This window comes from Fringilla coelebs, assembly GCF_963513975.1.
Source record: "Fringilla coelebs genome assembly, chromosome: 4".
NCBI classification, from domain to species: domain Eukaryota; kingdom Metazoa; phylum Chordata; class Aves; order Passeriformes; family Fringillidae; genus Fringilla; species Fringilla coelebs.
The window spans coordinates 49,295,209-49,312,456 of record NC_140032.1 but is presented as its reverse complement, the minus strand read 5'-3'; the positions used below and the strand labels follow the sequence as shown (position 1 = coordinate 49,312,456).

At 40.0% G+C, this 17,248-nt stretch overlaps 1 protein-coding gene across 1 annotated transcript in view; it reads left to right on the top strand.

Moving 5' to 3' along the window:
* Positions 1 to 10,317: 10,317 nt before the first annotated feature.
* The window catches only part of BANK1 (B cell scaffold protein with ankyrin repeats 1), a gene marked incomplete at both ends in the record, with an annotated part of 138,995 nt that continues 132,064 nt past the window's right edge, over positions 10,318 to 17,248 (top strand). Inside the window, one exon of the mRNA XM_084204019.1 lies at positions 10,318 to 10,330. Coding sequence (XP_084060145.1) covers positions 10,318 to 10,330 — 13 coding nt within the window. The remainder of the gene's footprint in view (positions 10,331 to 17,248) is intronic.

Below are 17,248 nucleotides of genomic sequence, written 5' to 3'. Positions count from 1 at the left end.
GTTTACCTCTAAACCTGCAAATCAGAATGACTCTAGCAGGCAACTACAACACTCATCAAACAACATTAAAAACTATTGCAAGGAGAGGGGATGGGAAGACAGAGTGAAGGACAGAAAGACAGATTTCCTAGTGCAAACTGTGTCTTGTGGGAAATTACATAATTTAGGATAAGCATGAGACAAATGCTTCTTCATATTATTTTTGTGTGTGCAAAGGAAAATAAAACATCACCTTCATTCTTGCTCATGCCTCCTCTTCATAAAGCAGAACACCTCCTGTTCACTCTAATAGCAGAAGGTTCTGGCCATTTTGTGTACCAAAATGCTACCCATAAACAACAAAATGGTAGCATTTTATTGCAATCTGCCCGGGTTATGTAGTCCCCAACACTAAAATATGTTCTCCAGTGGCCTAGATATCAGGGTGTAGATGAAGATCTACAGTTTTTAATTAATAATACATAGTGCTGAATCTGAAAAGCTATCTATAATTTATGTATCAGTGTCTCAAAAGCAGTCATTCATACATTATATATTCAGACAGAAAATTATCTTGCTTTTATTTTCCAGTAAAAAGTGTAAGATGTTACTATGTACCCTCCAAAATGGAACAGTGCTACCCAGAGCTTTATAGCTCTCAAAAATGCCAGGTTCCACTGGGTTCTCTTTGCTACAAGAGGCTAAAGGTGCTAAAGCATTACTCACTGAGCATCTCTGCCTCTCTTCTACTGGGCTTTTAAAAATGCTCAGGCCACTTCTTGGATAAGTGCTAATTTACCCATAGAGTACACAGAGGGGCAGATAATGTGAGAAAAATAACTTTATCGAAATGGAAGGATATTTTTTAACAATAAGGGGTTTCCAAGCTGGACTTAAGAAAAACTGATTATGGTAATACACCACAAGAGTTCTACAAAATAGAGGGCCAAAAAAGTAATTTTTAAAATACAAATATATGCAAATCTATTGCATATAAAGCATGTTGAATATTAACAGTCATTCTCATCACGCTGTCCTATTTTCCAAGCACCCACCTACTTATAGGCACTTCAAAAAGAAAAATAAAAAAAATGCATAGTGTATATGCCGAACGTGCAACTCTTAAAAGTTGCTTTCAATGCTGTATTTTTTCCCTATCTCTAGCAAGATGCAAAGCTAAAAAAATCCTGTATTTTCTCCCTCTCTCTATCAAGCCACAAAGCCTAAAATAGTGATATCAGGGTACATGCTGCAAAGAAAGTCAGTCTCAGACACCTCGGTCTTGGCACTTTTACATGCAAAGCAATGTAGACAAGATGCCAGCAGGATCCAGTGAGCCCTTCCTCCTGCCTCAGGTGCTGGAGAAGTCATTTCTGGGAGGCTGGAAGTTCCAGGAGTCTGACAGACCATCTGGACTCTTTCTTTCCAGGACAGAGGGAAATTACTCATATTTACAATTGCTTTGATGCAGCTCCACCAGAGTGGATGTAGCACCAATGAAAGTACAACTATTTTTTCCAGACTTACTCCTCTTTCATGTTCTACACTCCTAAAAAACTATTTGCATTTTTCCCCCTCGGAAGTACTGAAAACAATCCAGCCTCAACAGAGAATCAGAGTGACTAAAATAAGAAATATTTTCCAATATCATAAAGGCAAGGAGATGATAAACCAATATTTGTGATGCATCTGGATATGTGATGATTTGTATGTAGTGATACTGTGAGGTAGGAGATCAGAATTCAAATGATAACATTCCGCAAAATGAAAAAGGTGCATCAACCCACACAGAAAGGAGGTATAAAATTATTTTTTTTAAAATGTGGATTGAAAGTTACAATATGAACTTTATTACCTTTGAACATTATTATTTTGGTGAAAACAGAGAGTTCAGAGTGACCTACAAGCAAACAATCTAGAAGAGAAACATAAATCCTTGAGATTCGTACACTTCACTTTCCTCTATGAAGTCATAGAATTGTTTGGGTTGAAAGAGTCCTTAAAGATCATATTCTTCATGCCTTGGGCAGGGACACTTTCCACTAGACCAGATTGTTCAAAGTCCCATCCAACCTGGCCTGGGAAATCCCAACACCCAGTAAAAATATTTTGAAGATTAGAAGGAAAAAATTTCAGCTGGCCAGGAAGAATCCCACTGTGACCCAAAATGTCACCATCTGTAAGACAATGTAACCTTGAGAAGACATTGCTTCTTTCTTATTGTAAAAGCATGCCGGAAGTGACAGTCCATTTCCAGTCACTTGTGCCACAAAAACTGCCAGAGCTATTGAGGGATTTAAGGTGGGTGCAGTGGCCTCCACTGGGGCAGGAACACACATATTTTTTCACTGCTCCACAGCTACAGGCAGCACAAGTCATTTTGGCAGCTGGAAGACACTAAAAAGCAAGTCTCAATGACTGCAGAGCACCATTAAACATCCAGAACACACGATTTGGACTGAAGACAGTACAGCTCAATTTTAAATACCAGCTTAGCCTCTTTAGCTGCATGTAGTTTGGCTGCTGAGTTGTCCGGGAACATAATAGATAATGATCATTAATTACAATTTAATAGTAATGGATTGAGCAAGGAGGGCCTGCTGGTTTGGTGTTGAAGAGTCCTGAGACCAGCCTGAACAAACTATTTCAAATCACAACTCACAATTCCAAGAAAGGTACTTCCTGACTGAGGCAAACAGCAGCAGGGATGTGCAGGCACTGAGATGGAAGTGAGAGTCAGAAGTGTCAAGCAGAAGAAACTGAAGACACAGTAACAGCTCTTCCAGCAATAAAACATATTTTGCTGAGCAGGCATGACAACACATAATCTAAAGATGTGTATGACTAACAGTCAATCACTTTATACTGTAAAAGACCAGTCACACTTTTTCACTGTGGGGATTTCTTGTATTCCTCCCGAAGGTGTGGGATGATCCTTCCCTTAGGTGGGAGTGCCCCTCAAGGCTAACTCTCCAGGCTGATCAAAGAGATTTGCCCACAGTCATTGGTATGGGTGAGTAACATCAATCTCTACTTGATAAGCTAGCTCTCATAACACTGATTAAGTAAAAAGTGCTCTATATTAGTTTTATTGTGTAGTTAATAATTCTGATTACAGCCTTTTGTTCTTTTGATGTTCTGTCCTTTTGCTTTTTACTATTTTGCAATTTTACCTCTATTCTCTTATTTTGTACCAAATCATTAACAATGTAAATAAAGCACTCAATTTATTCATATTGAATACCTGGTTTGCCATCATTAATCCTGAAGGACAAAGCCATAAAAAGGCTTAATTACACCTCTACAATCCTTTAGCCAAAAACTTTGTCTGAAGCTCCCATTCCGTTCCCTGACACTGACTCTACTTAGTTGGCCATTTTTACAGGATGCACACATGTGTTCTGCAACAGTGCAGACAGGAGTATGGAACCAACACTACTAGCCCGGTATGCCAGCAAAATCTGGGCCAGTGACCACATTTCAAGATCAATCCTATCCAAAAGCTCCTAAACTCAGCCTCTATCCATATGATTCAATGTCATGACTCTAGGAAAGACATTGACAGCATCACCAACAAAGTGCTCTGCAGAATCTCGCCCAAATGATTTTTGGAGATAGAAGACATCAGCTATGCCCCAATTTTTTCTTCACAAGTTTTTCTGTTCTAGTGTTTTAAAGAACCTATCCATGTATGTTCATTAGCATCACTCCTCCTCTCAAATCCTTCCCCAGTTTCAGATTTCCTTACAAACAAGTCTGATCTTTTAAGTCTGGCTTGGTAATGTCAGTTTCCTGTTTGAATTGTTTCACTCCTTTCTTCCATTTCTTTGTTTAAGGACTGGCTTCAGTTTCTTGAGATTTGTAAAGTCAGGAGGAAGAAAAAAGAAGTAGAGAAAACAAAAATCTACTTTATCACATTTATCAGCCCCTCTAAAAAATATCTTTTACAAAGGGCTGTGAAACCTCAAGCTCTCTAGCTTAGGCAAATATGAAAAAGAACTATATTTTAGCAAGCAGTGAACTGCAGGCAAATGGCAATGCAATATATGCTGGAATTGCTTCTGCAATAGGAACTGTTGGATTTTCTCATTAATTGAAAAGCAAAATATTGGCAAATTAAACTGTAATTTCAGCAAAGTTCTCTTAGGTCACATGGTCTATTTTGTCTGTTCTGCCAAGACTGAGCTGTTCATTTTGAAGTGTTTTCTACAACCTGTTTTTTGAGTAAGTCCAATTAAAAAGTGGTAAGATCATTTCAGTAAAAGGTTATCATTCATTTGCCACATGACAAATGTCTTTGAAGACTACCAAAAAGTACTTAAACTTCGTGCTATTAGAAAATATTCCTTAACAGACATATTATTTTTTCCATACTGTTTCAGTTGTCTCTGAAAATTAATTTCTTACTTGAAGAATAATGACTATAATCTGGACTAAATTAATTCTATAATCAGTGGTTAAAGGTATGAGCATTACTGAACTAACAGGCAGAGGCTGTAAATCAACATTGTTTTAACAAACCATTATGTTACAATAATTACACATTGAAAGTAACAAATAGTTCTCCACAAATAAAATGTCAGAACTGCATAATGTTGTATCACTACTGGGAAGAAAAATGGGTCACCTTAGTCTCTCAGGCAGAGATGATCAATAAGAGGTGAGTGCTGACTATTGGTTGGGAGATACATATCACCTTTGCTCTGGTTTCATTATTGTATATTTCTCTTTGCTTTCCCAAACATCAAAGTCAACACCTCATTGGTTTTAGATCTCCACATGCTGCTACCATCCCATTAAGTTGTCTTAAATTTGTCCTTTGCTGTTTGCCACTTGCTACTTTTCAAGAATGCAACTCAAGCATTGCCTTCCTCTTATCTTTCAGACCATTCTTAACAATTCATTTTAGAGATGAGACAAGCATTACTCCAGTGTGACTCAAACAGTCACTATGCTAGAAACACTGGCAAATCTTTTACCAACTTGAAAAAAGAGATCACAATATGAGAAAAAAAAGAGTAACAGTAATGCATAGGAAGGTATGTCCGTGGACCTTGAGGAGAGTGAAGAGGGAATAAACCTGACTTGCACTAGCCAAGAATACAGCCCAAAGACTGAGTAATCTAGATCTAACAAATCCAGTACATATGTATCCAGCAATGCTGCCAGTGGAGTGGAGAAACACACTGCTGTTGGGGGTCTGAACTGACCTCAAGAAATATTTATTGTCTTCCTGGTCAATCCTTTGTTTGTGGGTTGCATGTGGAAGACAAACCAGCAGTTCAGTTATGACCAAGCTCTACTTATAATCCATAAACCACTCTGTTTTCTACTTAATCAATTCAATCTACATTTTTCTAACATCCTGCTGGGTACTGCATCAAATTATTTATTAGTGGTGTAGTTCTTCAATACACATTTCCAAATAGAGGTATAAAAGAACCCTGATGACAGACATTAAGAATTCATATTTACCAACAATTACTGTAAGACATACGAGACACATCAGGTATTACCTTTCTAAGTGTGTAAAAGCATCTTGCTATATAGCATTATATTGGAGTATTGACTTTCTTATGTTGTAAACAGCATTTGAACTCGTTTCTAACCACAACATGATTAATTCAGTTTATCACTGAAATATTATCACTGAAGGCTTGAATGTGGCAACCCCAATACATAGATTTTTGTTAAGCAAAATCTTGAGGATTAATGTGAATTGTACATGCATTCCAAAGATTAAATCACAGTAACAGGTAATTAGACATGAAATTATATTCCATAGATGGGGGAGTGGGAAGGGAAGAATTTATTTCTGCTCTCTGTTATACCTGTAAAAACTTTTTTTAAAAACCCACACATGTATAATGTATCTAAAGTTTTTTCAAAACTACCTAACACTGATGTGACCACTGAAGTTGCTATGGGAGGAAACAGCTTTTTTTTAATACATACAAAAATGAAATTAAAGAATGACACAAATCATTTTCATTACACACTGGCAGTGCTTTTATATTCCAAGCCGCCTATTTTATATTCTCTTATGCTTCATCTGTGTCATTAACCAATTTAATCATAATGGTACTAAAGAAAGAAGCTATTAGATTTGTCTCACTTGACCCATTTTTTCTTAACTGAGTGTGTTACTGTGTACAGTAACATTTTCTCTTAGAATCATGTTCTGTCCCAGATCTGCTTTATTTTTATTTTAGTGCATGTGAAATTAACAAAATGAAGGTCTCAAACACAATTTTCTTGCTTTCTTGAAAGTTACCATACAAGCTGAGCAACACCCTTTATTCTTTTCTATATCTTCATAAGATTTAACCAATATTTAGAAATATATCACATACTTGGTTTTTCCTTTTTTCCAGTAGACAAGAAGAGTGGACACTCAGCTAACTTCATGTTAATTCTTGCAGTAACATCAAACATCAAAATGCAGTAGCTATGTGCAAGGGCAGAAAAACTAAGATGACTACACAGCATGAATCTAAACTAGATGCAAACTCCTGCTAAAATACAAAAACTGACAATATCATCTGACATGCAATATTTCCAACTGATTATGTTAGCAATTTTAGCAATATTGTCTGTATTGTACTATAGCCTAGCAATACTGTCAGTGGATTTTACAACGAAACCTACAAGTAAAATTAAGTTAGTAATCAACAGTGAATAAAGCTTTCAAAACCATTTCAAGCTCTTTAACAGAAAAAAGGCTTTTCAAACCTTAGCAGACCTGTGGAAAGCAAATATGTAAGATGTGGAGGAAATTATAATAGCAATGTATTGAATGTTAATTATATCCAAAGGAAAAGCCAGCATTCCAACAAAAGCAGAATGTTCACAAAGGGAAAAACAAAGGCAGTATTAGAAAGAAAGTAGTTTTGACAAGATCAGTGAGAACCTGAAGCTGAAAAGCATTACAGAAGTGTATAATTGTCCCCAAGTTAGTGTTATGAATCTAGGGTGTTTGGAAGTAAGCTTATATTTTAAATAAATTTACTAAAATTGAAGTTTGAAATTCATATTGAGGACAGCCAGACAACTTAAACACAACACTGACATCATTCCCAAGACATGTTTTTCATGATTTAACATGGATTTTTTATTTCTTTTCCCTCTAATGCAGCACTGCTTCATGACACGCGCTGAGGTTGCTTAATAATTTAAGTAGTTTTTCCTTGCCTAGAAACAATGAGTGTTCTTACACCTCCAGCATAAATTATAAATTCTGTGGCTTTATGATATATATAAAGTGCAATCATTAGGATGTTGAAAAACTGGGGAAACCTAATTCTTCTGCTGGACTTGTAGAGAGACCTCAATCTCTGAAAGACACCACAGCAAACTTAATTTGTAAGTAGGAGTCTGCTGACACTGGCAGTAATACCTAGTCATATGTAGACATTGTTCCAGAGAAAATCTTCGTGACTGGGCTGGTAAAAGCAGTATAAATTGATGGAAATAACCCTGCAGTTAGAGTATTGAGCTGTTTTGCTCTTAGAAATAATTCTGCTGGTTGTAGGCCTTGGTATACCTAACACTGTCTTGAGTTGCAAATAGTCAGAGACCAGCACAGCGTCCACCATTCCTGTGGTGTCAGGCCAGTATCACTGTATAACTGTCTCAAAAGCTGTGATGGCAGCATCACAGCTCAGAAAAAAAACATGTTCAACAGTAAACTAGTTGAGCTAAGTAGCAAAGGCCCAGTTGGGTCCAGCTAAAAGCACAGACCCAGCAGACTCAGCCTCACCATCAGCAGGGAGAGGTGAAGGTGCACCCACCATGATGAGCAAGTCACTTGCACCACACTAAGCACTCCTTTACGACCACCACAATCCTCACCAAGTCTTATCCTCCCTCAATCTGGGATCTAACAACACAATTCCTTCCCTTCCTTCCATCTCCATCTTCTCGGCCATGTGTCCCAGATGGTCTCCTTCCAGCCCTACATGGATCACCCTACACACAGCAGCTTGGCCACCAGAGGAGAGCACAGGTTTTGCCCTGGCCACTGCAGGTCTGGATCCAGGCATGCCATGTGCACTGACCAATGCCTCCAGCAAGGCCTCCGTGTAGAGCAGGGCCTCTTGCTTCTGGATTCCTATGAAGGCTTTTCTTTCCTTGACTAGTCGAAGCCTGCCTGTTGTTTGGTTTAAAACCTGAGTAAATTCTTTCTTTTAGGACTCATTTCCACAGTGCTGGCTCTTACAATGTAAATAATTGGGCTATCACAATCCATTTTGTTCCTCATCCTGATACCCAGGATAACCCCCTAATTTTGTTTTGTTTTTACTGAAATGAGTTCCAAGTTCCATTTTAGATATTTTTATATTGAAATACATTTGTATTTAATGATTGTTTTTCTTTTTATTAATTCCTATTTCCACAGTGACGATCCTCGCAGTTCAGAACTCTCAATCATCCCAACTGCATCCAACCACATTACCTAACCCATCTTTTAGGAAGCAGCAATTATTATTGCCATGGAAAAATAGTCAGATGCAGTGTTTCTAAATGTTTTATCTTTGACATATTGCACCCTCCTTTATAAGAGATCTCATTTGTACTTATCCTGCTCACAGTTCAAGACTACTGACATTGTAGGGCTGCATCCCTTGCACCCAAAAATACAGCTATGGAATGAGGTATTGCCCAGATACCCGCCACTTAAATGAATAAAATCCAAAGATAAAAAATGAGCAGCAAGGAACAAGGGGAGGCATTCAATGCTCTCTTCCCGATGCATATGTACCCTGACATGACTAGATCTAGATCAGATTTTCCCAGTGTCCTTGTAGCTAGATGTTTTCTCTGTGTGGTAGGCCAGCCCAAGTCAGAAATTTACCAAAACCACCCACATGTTAGCAGAAGTGACTGAAAATAACCCCTGAAACACAACAAACGATAATAATCAAAAAGTATCTACCTGTGTAATGATGAAAACAGGAACAGCTCAGAGGGTTCAGTTTTCCAAGTAATTCAGCTGGACACAGACCTTGCAGGGTGCAAAGTCTTTACAGAAGTGGTTCCCTGACTGAAGTCCAGCCTCCTGCAATTTGTGGTTTGTAGTTTATTGCAAGCTGTGAAGGTTTCGTCACACTAAGACATCTATAAAGACTTCATTTGTGTGAATTTCCCTTCCTCTAATACTGCTTGAATTAATTCAGCAGCTTTTCCTTCAGTTTAGGCAGAGTCTCTTCATTTTGGACACCTGCATTCCTGAAACATACTTAGCAAACTCACATTTGAGATATCTAAAACCTTTGCCATGTTTCACTAAAAGCAGCCCCAGAACATTAAAGTTCAGGCAGAGAAGGTGAACATAGGAGTTTGGGTAGGCAAGAAGCATGCATTTGTGCACAAAATGGTTTGAGAAGGTTTGCTTCATTTGAAAACTTATTTCAGAAGGTTCTTTCAGTTTTTATGTAATCCTATTTTATGGGGAAACTCCAACTCCTTGTGGTGGGTCTGGCCTTTATTTTGAACTTGGAAGATGCCACCTTGATTAATAAATCCTAAATTTGGTAGCCAGTGAAGCAGTGAGTTGACGTGCTTGCAGTGTCTCTCATGGGCTGCTTGTTTTGACCTTTTTTCAGATTTTGTTTTACTCTGTGCCACTCCAAGAAATAACAAATACATGGCATAATATCGTGGAGGCGCTAACCATACCACACCAGAACACCTGATCACTGGCGGACACCTCCCAGGCGCCTTCCGTCCCTGAGGGGCTTTTCTCCACCGGATGGGTGCGAGAGAAAACCAAACCCCAACACGCCCGACTCCCACCTCGTTTTCTCCCCACGCCCCGAGCACCGCGACAGCAGAGGGCTCTTACCGCGGCTGGCGGGGCGATGCCGGCTGTGGGTGTGTGTGTTCGGGGCAGGATATGGGTGGCGCCCGGGGGCAGCGGAGCCCTGCGGCCGCCGCAGCCGCGGAGGGGCCCCGCTTCCGTCCCGGCACCGGCGGCCGGGGCAGCGCCCTCGGACCGGGACAGAGCCCTCAGGCTGGGACAGAGCCCTGAGGCTGGGACAGAGCCCTCGGGCCGGGACAGAGCCCTCGGGCCGGGACAGAGCCCTCGGGCCGGGACAGAGCCCTGAGGCTGGGACAGAGCCCTGAGGCTGGGACAGCGCCCTCGGGCCGGGACAGAGCCCTGAGGCTGGGACAGAGCCCTGAGGCTGGGACAGAGCCCTCGGGCCGGGACAGAGCCCTGAGGCTGGGACAGCGCCCTCGGGCCGGGACAGCATCCTCGGGCCGGGACAGCACTCTCGGGCCGGGACAGCGCCCTCGGGCCGGGGCTTTGGTGGCCGGGACAGCGCAGGCAGCGGAGCCATGAGCCCGGCAGGTCGGTGCAGGGCGGGTTGTGAGGGCGGGGAGGTTCCCTCAGGGTGTTGTGTCCTGGTGCCGTGCTGGGATGGAGACCTTGCCCTTGAAAGTAGCCGTCAAGTGCAAGCAGTCTCTTGTCGCTCTCTGGTGCATCTCTCACGGTGTCGCAGTACCAATGTAATTTTGCTGAAAATGAGGAGATGTAGTGCTAAGAAGTTGGGAAATTAAAGAGTGAAGGTTGTACGAGCAATGTTAATTCGGTTCTACGTGTGTAACTCCTCTGGGATAGTCTGAATTGGCTAATTGTGTGTTGTCATTAATTAAAAATTGATCATCTTCTTACAGTGTCTCAGGTCTCCATATGGGATCCAGCCTGGAGTGTACAGCAAAACTGTGCTAGACTTTGCACAGGAATATTAATTCCTTGTTTATGCTTTTATTGGTGTTTATGGCAATATCTGGGTGCCTCAAAACTGTTAGTGTGTATTTTGTTACTTCCTTGGTAGTGTCAGAACGCATTATCTCATTGACTGGTGGAAAAATGTGATGAAAAGTTAAAATTACTTCTGAAGTCCTCATGTAAATCAGAGGCAGCCCTTACTCTGAACCAGAAACCTGTGACTCCATGTCCCTGTGTCCCCAGTCAGGTTCCCTTATTCACAGAAATACTATCTATTTATGGCTCCCATTTTCTTCATGAGTCTTTGCAAGGCTCAGCAACACTTAAGCCAGTGACTGCCAAGCTGGGCACTCAACAAAAAGGAAATGAAAGACAGATAGCCAGATACAAGAGGTTTGACTGACTTGCTTGCAGGGAGCTCAGCCTTATTTTTGTGATTCTTTTATTAGGCGGGACAATATTTTATCCTCATTTTCTGAATGAGGAATCAAGAAAGAGAAGTCTGAGGGCCTGAGTTTGCAAAGGTGACTGAATGCTTTGTGTTTCTGTTCTGATTCATCATTTTAAAGACTGCTTCCGATGTCAAGACAGGTTTTTTGCCAAGTACTGTATATTTCGTATCATTTTATAACATCAGACTAACCACATTAGTTATTAGTTATCAAGTGCAGCTTTGTAATGACATTAGATTTGCAAGCTATCTTTACCTACTACTCTCATTATACAGATAAAAACACCAGGGAAGAAAGGCAGAGTGACTTTTCCAGCTGTTTTATAATAAGTTAGGTGTAGATAAACTATCAAAACTCAGTACTGTTTTGCTTTCTATCTAAGGCTGGTAGTGAAATGGGTATGGTTATTGTACTCGTTGTTTTCTATCTAGACCCAACATCCAGTATTGCAAGCTTCTTTAACGAAGAAAGCTGCATGTATGAGCAAAACTACATTTAACAGCATTTCCAAATATGCATATGGTGTCCCAGTTATTAGGCAAACTGATGTTTGTGGATGTGAACAGTCAGCAGGGCAGTATTCTGAAAATGACAGAAGTATGCTCAGTGATCATTCTGTATCAATGACAGGATACCACTGTGCATGACCTAGGGGCATATAGTTTGGAGTCTGGATCCTGGTGAATAAAGGCAATCACATCATGAGTATGTATGTGAAATAGCTGGAGTAATTGCTGAGTAAATATGTAAAAACACCAAAGAGGGATGGCTGCTTTCCCAGCTGCTCACAGCCAGTTCCACACATTGGCAGGGGAACAAGTAACAGTAGGCTCAGCCAGCAGAGGATGCACTGGCCTTCTACTCTGGCATCATTTGTCTCTGTCACTTTTTCATGTATTCCTCTGCCTAAGCCTCATCAATCTGCAACCTCCACACACAAACCTCTCCCCTGCAGGTTTGCCACAGCATCAAACCTTTCTTTTACAGAAAGAGGTCTGTTGTGTACAGAGGTGCATACACATCTCTTTTCTCTTGATGGAACTGATGCATCTGTGAGGTACTGAGGTTGCTTCAGGTGGATTGCCCAAGGCCTAGTCTAGCTCAAATCTTAAAAGCCATTTGGGATGCTTGGTGGGACAGACAGGCATGTTACTTGTCAGGAGTCTGTAGAATACCCTAACTAGACGAATTTTATGCAAATTCCATTAAAGCTGCTGTAGCTAGTAGAGATAAAACATCTGTAATGCATGATCTTTGATGATATCTGCCTTCCTTTGAGACAGGAGGCACTGACAGGAGAACTTAATTGCTATGCTTGTTGGAGTCATCACTCCTCTCCACACTCAGGAATGTAATGATCTTCACCGAGGTCTTTCCTTGTGTGTCCTTTACTTACACAGTGTACATTTTTGTATCTTCAGCTGTTTCTGGGTCAATGTTTATGTAAGTGGTGTTCTGGGAGGGAATCTAGGCAGCGAACAGACACAAGTATTACTTGATTTTTGTTTTTCTCAAGAATTAGGGAGAGCTTAAATTTTTAGTAGCAAATAATTTTTCAGCTCCTTCACTTTTAGGGAAAAAAAAGAGTTATCAGACAATGATTTGACTCAAAATCCAGGAGGTCTAGTGATGGAGTTTTGAAGCAGATTCAGTAATACCATCATAATATTAATATTAATGTTAATATTCAATGTTAATTATTAAGTAATATTAATATTATTAATAATGTATTTGTAATTTGAGTATCAAAGAAGCCAGAACTGAAGTACCTCAAAGCTATAATTTGCCTTCAGAAGTGTTGGGATGCTCATTCCGATTCAAAAGTTGATCCTAACAAGCTGTGTTCCTTATGCTGATCCTCTCCCATCTCCCTTCTGCTGCAAGCAGCAATTATTGAAGTTTGCATAGAAGCAATTGATCACCCACATTTGAAAAATTTTAGCACTGATACCACTGATGTTGTGATAAAGCTGAAAGAAAGCAGCAATCTCAGTTTCTTAAAAGAAGAACATTTGTGCCCAGGGACTCAAAACCCACAGTATGACTCTTTCCCTGTCTGTGTATCTCTTGAAGCTGGTCTTTGAGGATTTGATTAGTTTAAATACTCCTTTATTTGCTTGTAGGTAATAAAGAATGTTTTATATCTTCTAACAAGCCTAAACACCCCAATGCAAACAGCAGCAATAGTTTGTGGTATAATTACATCCCACAGGGAGGTCCAGTGATTTCTGACTATTGTTAAAAAAATAAAGTTGTCCTGATCTTTTTTATAAATCAAAATCAGACTATTGCAATGTGAACTGGGATTAAAAAAAAAAAACCCTATGTTTTATTAAATGTAAACAAAAATTATAATTTCAGAATGGTATTGAAAAATATTTTTTTGAAACCACTGTGAAGGAAGATAGAAAGGGAGTCATAAATACCAAGATTTAAACTGGAATCTATTTCATGTAATGATATTGATGTTCACTTAGTGTTTATAGGCTCCCTGCATGGTAAAAAAGCAAGGCTTTGTATGAAGCCACAGTGTATAATTTATCCTATCACAGGCCTGACAGTTAAAGCAAATTGGTCTTGCCATCCCCATCACTACTTTGTTTATCAATGTTTCTGTGAGCTTTTGTGTACAGTTAGGTAAGAAGAGTCCTACACTTGTTTGACACTGAGGCTGCTCAAGCAGAGTTTGAAAAGCACCCGTTTACATTTGGATCACATGCTTAACAGATGGAAAGGACTTGACACTTTACACATTTGGTTATAAATAGCTGCAGTCTGTGGCTAAGGTTCACTGCTGTTGCTTCTGTGTAGGAAATACAGAATTTGTGTAAGACCATGATTCTGAAGTGCAGTGCCTTTGTCAAGTTTCATAGTTTTTTCTTTGTACCTACTGGTAAACTCACTTTAAGTGAGTTACTTAATCTTGCAGGCATTCATAGGTAAAAAAATGTATGGTTGTGTCTGGTCTTTCTGCTGGAGTTTACCACAGCTTCTGTCTAGCCCTGCATCTTTGGGTTTCCTTTGTGGGGAAACCAACGTCAGAAATGAGGCTTTCCTGGTTGTCAGAATTTTGCCCTGACACCAGGTTAAGGTGAAACTGAATAGGGCAGCTGAATCTAAGAGCTAACACCTTGTCCTTGATGCATTAAAGTGTTTCCTTGCAAGAAATAATGTCAGACTAAAAGATAAACAACCCCCTCTCCCCAAACCTGACTGAGACCCTGTCACATACACTTCAATTCATGTCTAGATGTGCTTTGTCTTTCACATTTCTTTGCATTGGGGACGTGCATGTGTTGTGCCTCTCAAGCAAAGCAAGGTATTTTCGTGTCAAAATGTAATGAAGTGATGATATTTTCACTCACTATTTGTTGTTATACTTGCTTCCAATTAAAAAGAAAAAACAAAACCCAAACCCAAAAAGAAATATTAAATTTTTTAGTTGTTCTCTATACAGGGCGATTGTTAAGTCATGAAGTATAAATAATTCAAATTTGTTTACTTTAATCAGTAAATAGTGGTGTTTGTTTGTCTGTTTTTAGTATCAGATTAGAGGAACAATTGAAATAGTAAGCAGTATTTATTTTTGAGTGGAAAATATAAAAAACTCTAGAAGCTTTGGGAAAAAGAACAATTAATAGAATGACATTTATGAATTAAACTTTTGAGAAATAAGGTAATATATGCTAAACATATTTTCATATAGTGTACCCTTCTGTTTTTCATAATTTTCATTTATTTGTGAAACATTTACAGTTTAAATAGATGAAAGAAAAAAATTATGGTATGTCTGGAATGAATTGAACATGGACAATTTTTAGTCATTTGAAGACTGAAAATAAAAGCCTTCATGTTAAGCAGTGCTGTGTCCTCTGTAAAAATGAAAGGCTAAATACAGTACATGCTTCAAAGCAGTTTGTTGCTAATATGCTAGTGAGCATTAAATGAAAACAAGCAGTACTTTAATCAGAAGCCACAAGTGTGCTGTTCCTCTGCTTTATTAAAATTTGTGATTGAAAAGACTTGGGCACTTGCTTTTTGCTAAATTATAATACACATGGTGACAGAAATAAATTTCTTAAATGAACAAAACCATATTAACAGCAGAAACCAGGTATCTTCTGAGTTTGATTTGGTTCCCTTTAAAAATATGAAATACTGCGGGAAACTAGTAAATATGCAGTATTCAGTATAAAGCCCTTCAAGAAGAAATTACTTTCCTAAGGAATTTTGTTAGTAAGATTTTTTTGCAATTTTGCAGTAGCATTCCTGTAATTCAGTTGCGACTGTGTAGTGCTGGCCAGGGGTGTGTGCTTGGGCTGATATACAAAAACTCCCAAGAAGGTGGCCAGTGTATCTCACATTGTACAAGCAGACTGCATCTGCTTAGAACACCTTGTTCCCATTGTAAACTCAGTTTACAGGATCATTTAAAGAGGGGAAAAAAAATCCTCTGAAAAATGACTATTTGATCATTATTTTTCAACTGCCTTTTGTTTGAGGGAACTGAAATAATTTCTGTGAGTTATAGTCTCCATTCAAGTTTACTTCAAACTGAGGGAGAGTGAGAGCCCGCATGCAGCAGCGGCAGGGGCAGGAGAGGAGGCTGAGTGGGCCCTTCCAGGAGTTGGTTAGAAAGGCATCTCGTGTGTACAAAAGATATGAAAGAAGGAATGAAGGAAAGGTAAAGGTACAGGCAAGGATAATGGCACCGGTTTTACAACCCTCAATGGGAAAAGTGCAGGGACTCCCAGGACCAAAGGGATGGACACGGGAACTTCTCTGTGTAATTTGAATTTTATGCCAAAGGGGGAACAATTTTTCATATGTTCTTTTGATAAGTGGGAAAGATGAGGTATTTTATTCAACCTCTACTGGTGAACATGTGAGTGTTTTATCTCCATAGCTGCCTTTGCCCATTCCCTTCAAACACATTGTGCAGGGTTGGGAGGGGCCAGGAAGAATGAGGCATGAACAGTAAATTGGCTTGTGTCCACTGAGTTGTTTTGTAGGTACACAGTTTGTGGAATTGGGTGGCTGAGCCTCATCCCCAATGGGCTGCAGCTGTGAGAAGCAGGTGAGCAGCATTGACAGCAATGAGCCATGGAGTGCCCAGAGGCGCTGACCCATCACCAAAGGGAACAGAGGGCACATAGGTGCAATGCATGGACATGAGGGGTATAAAAAGTTGGGCTAAAGAAGAAGAAGGGTAGAGGCTTGCAGCCTTCTGTAGGTTGTGTGCTGTTATTCTGCATGGGTGGATGCTTGAGGCCTTATGATGAAGTATGGTGTTATTTTGTATGGGTGAATGCTTAAGGCCTTCTGAAATTGTGAGGTGATGCTTTGTGTATTGTGGCCATCTCAGCTGTGATGTATGCTCTGACATTGTTTTATACTTGGTGTAATGATATTTATTGCTTTGGGGTTTTTTTTTAACCCAATTTAAGACTCTGTACTGACTAGCTGCAGCAAAACTGAAGGGCTACCATGAGCCAGGTGAGTTCCCTGGCTTGCTCAGATCCTGCTGCTGAGGGCCCAGCTCCTTGAGATGAGTAGAGGGACTGGGCTGGGAGGGAAGCTATGGAAGAGTCTGCTTCACATCCCTCACCAGCTTAGCCTGGTAATGATGCAGTGTGGGGTGCTGCAGGCTGCTACCCACTGAGAGCTGAAGGGGCAGAAAGTTAGGGGTTGCTTGAGATTACACAGGTTACTTGAGGTCATTTGTGCTGACTTAAGGTTACTGGAGTCCCTGGTAGAGGGCTCTTGAGGTCATTTGGGCTGAGTTGAACAGGAAGCCCCCTTAGCACAGATGCTGCCTTTGGCCTTTTCTGTTTGTAACATTAAACCAGGACAGCAGAGACAGCAGTCAGGACAGTTGGACCTATCATACTTGGGTCAAGGTCTCTAATACCCTGGAGGTTTTTAGTTCTCAGCAGGAAAAAAAGGATGGGAGACTTCAGCTTTCAGTAGCCATAGCAAGGAGCTCTAGTGATTCATGGACTAATATGAACTGTCATTGTCTACTCTATTCCCTTTATTTACTTGCCACTCCTGGTGCAGGGACCAGACACAATAAAGTTATGAG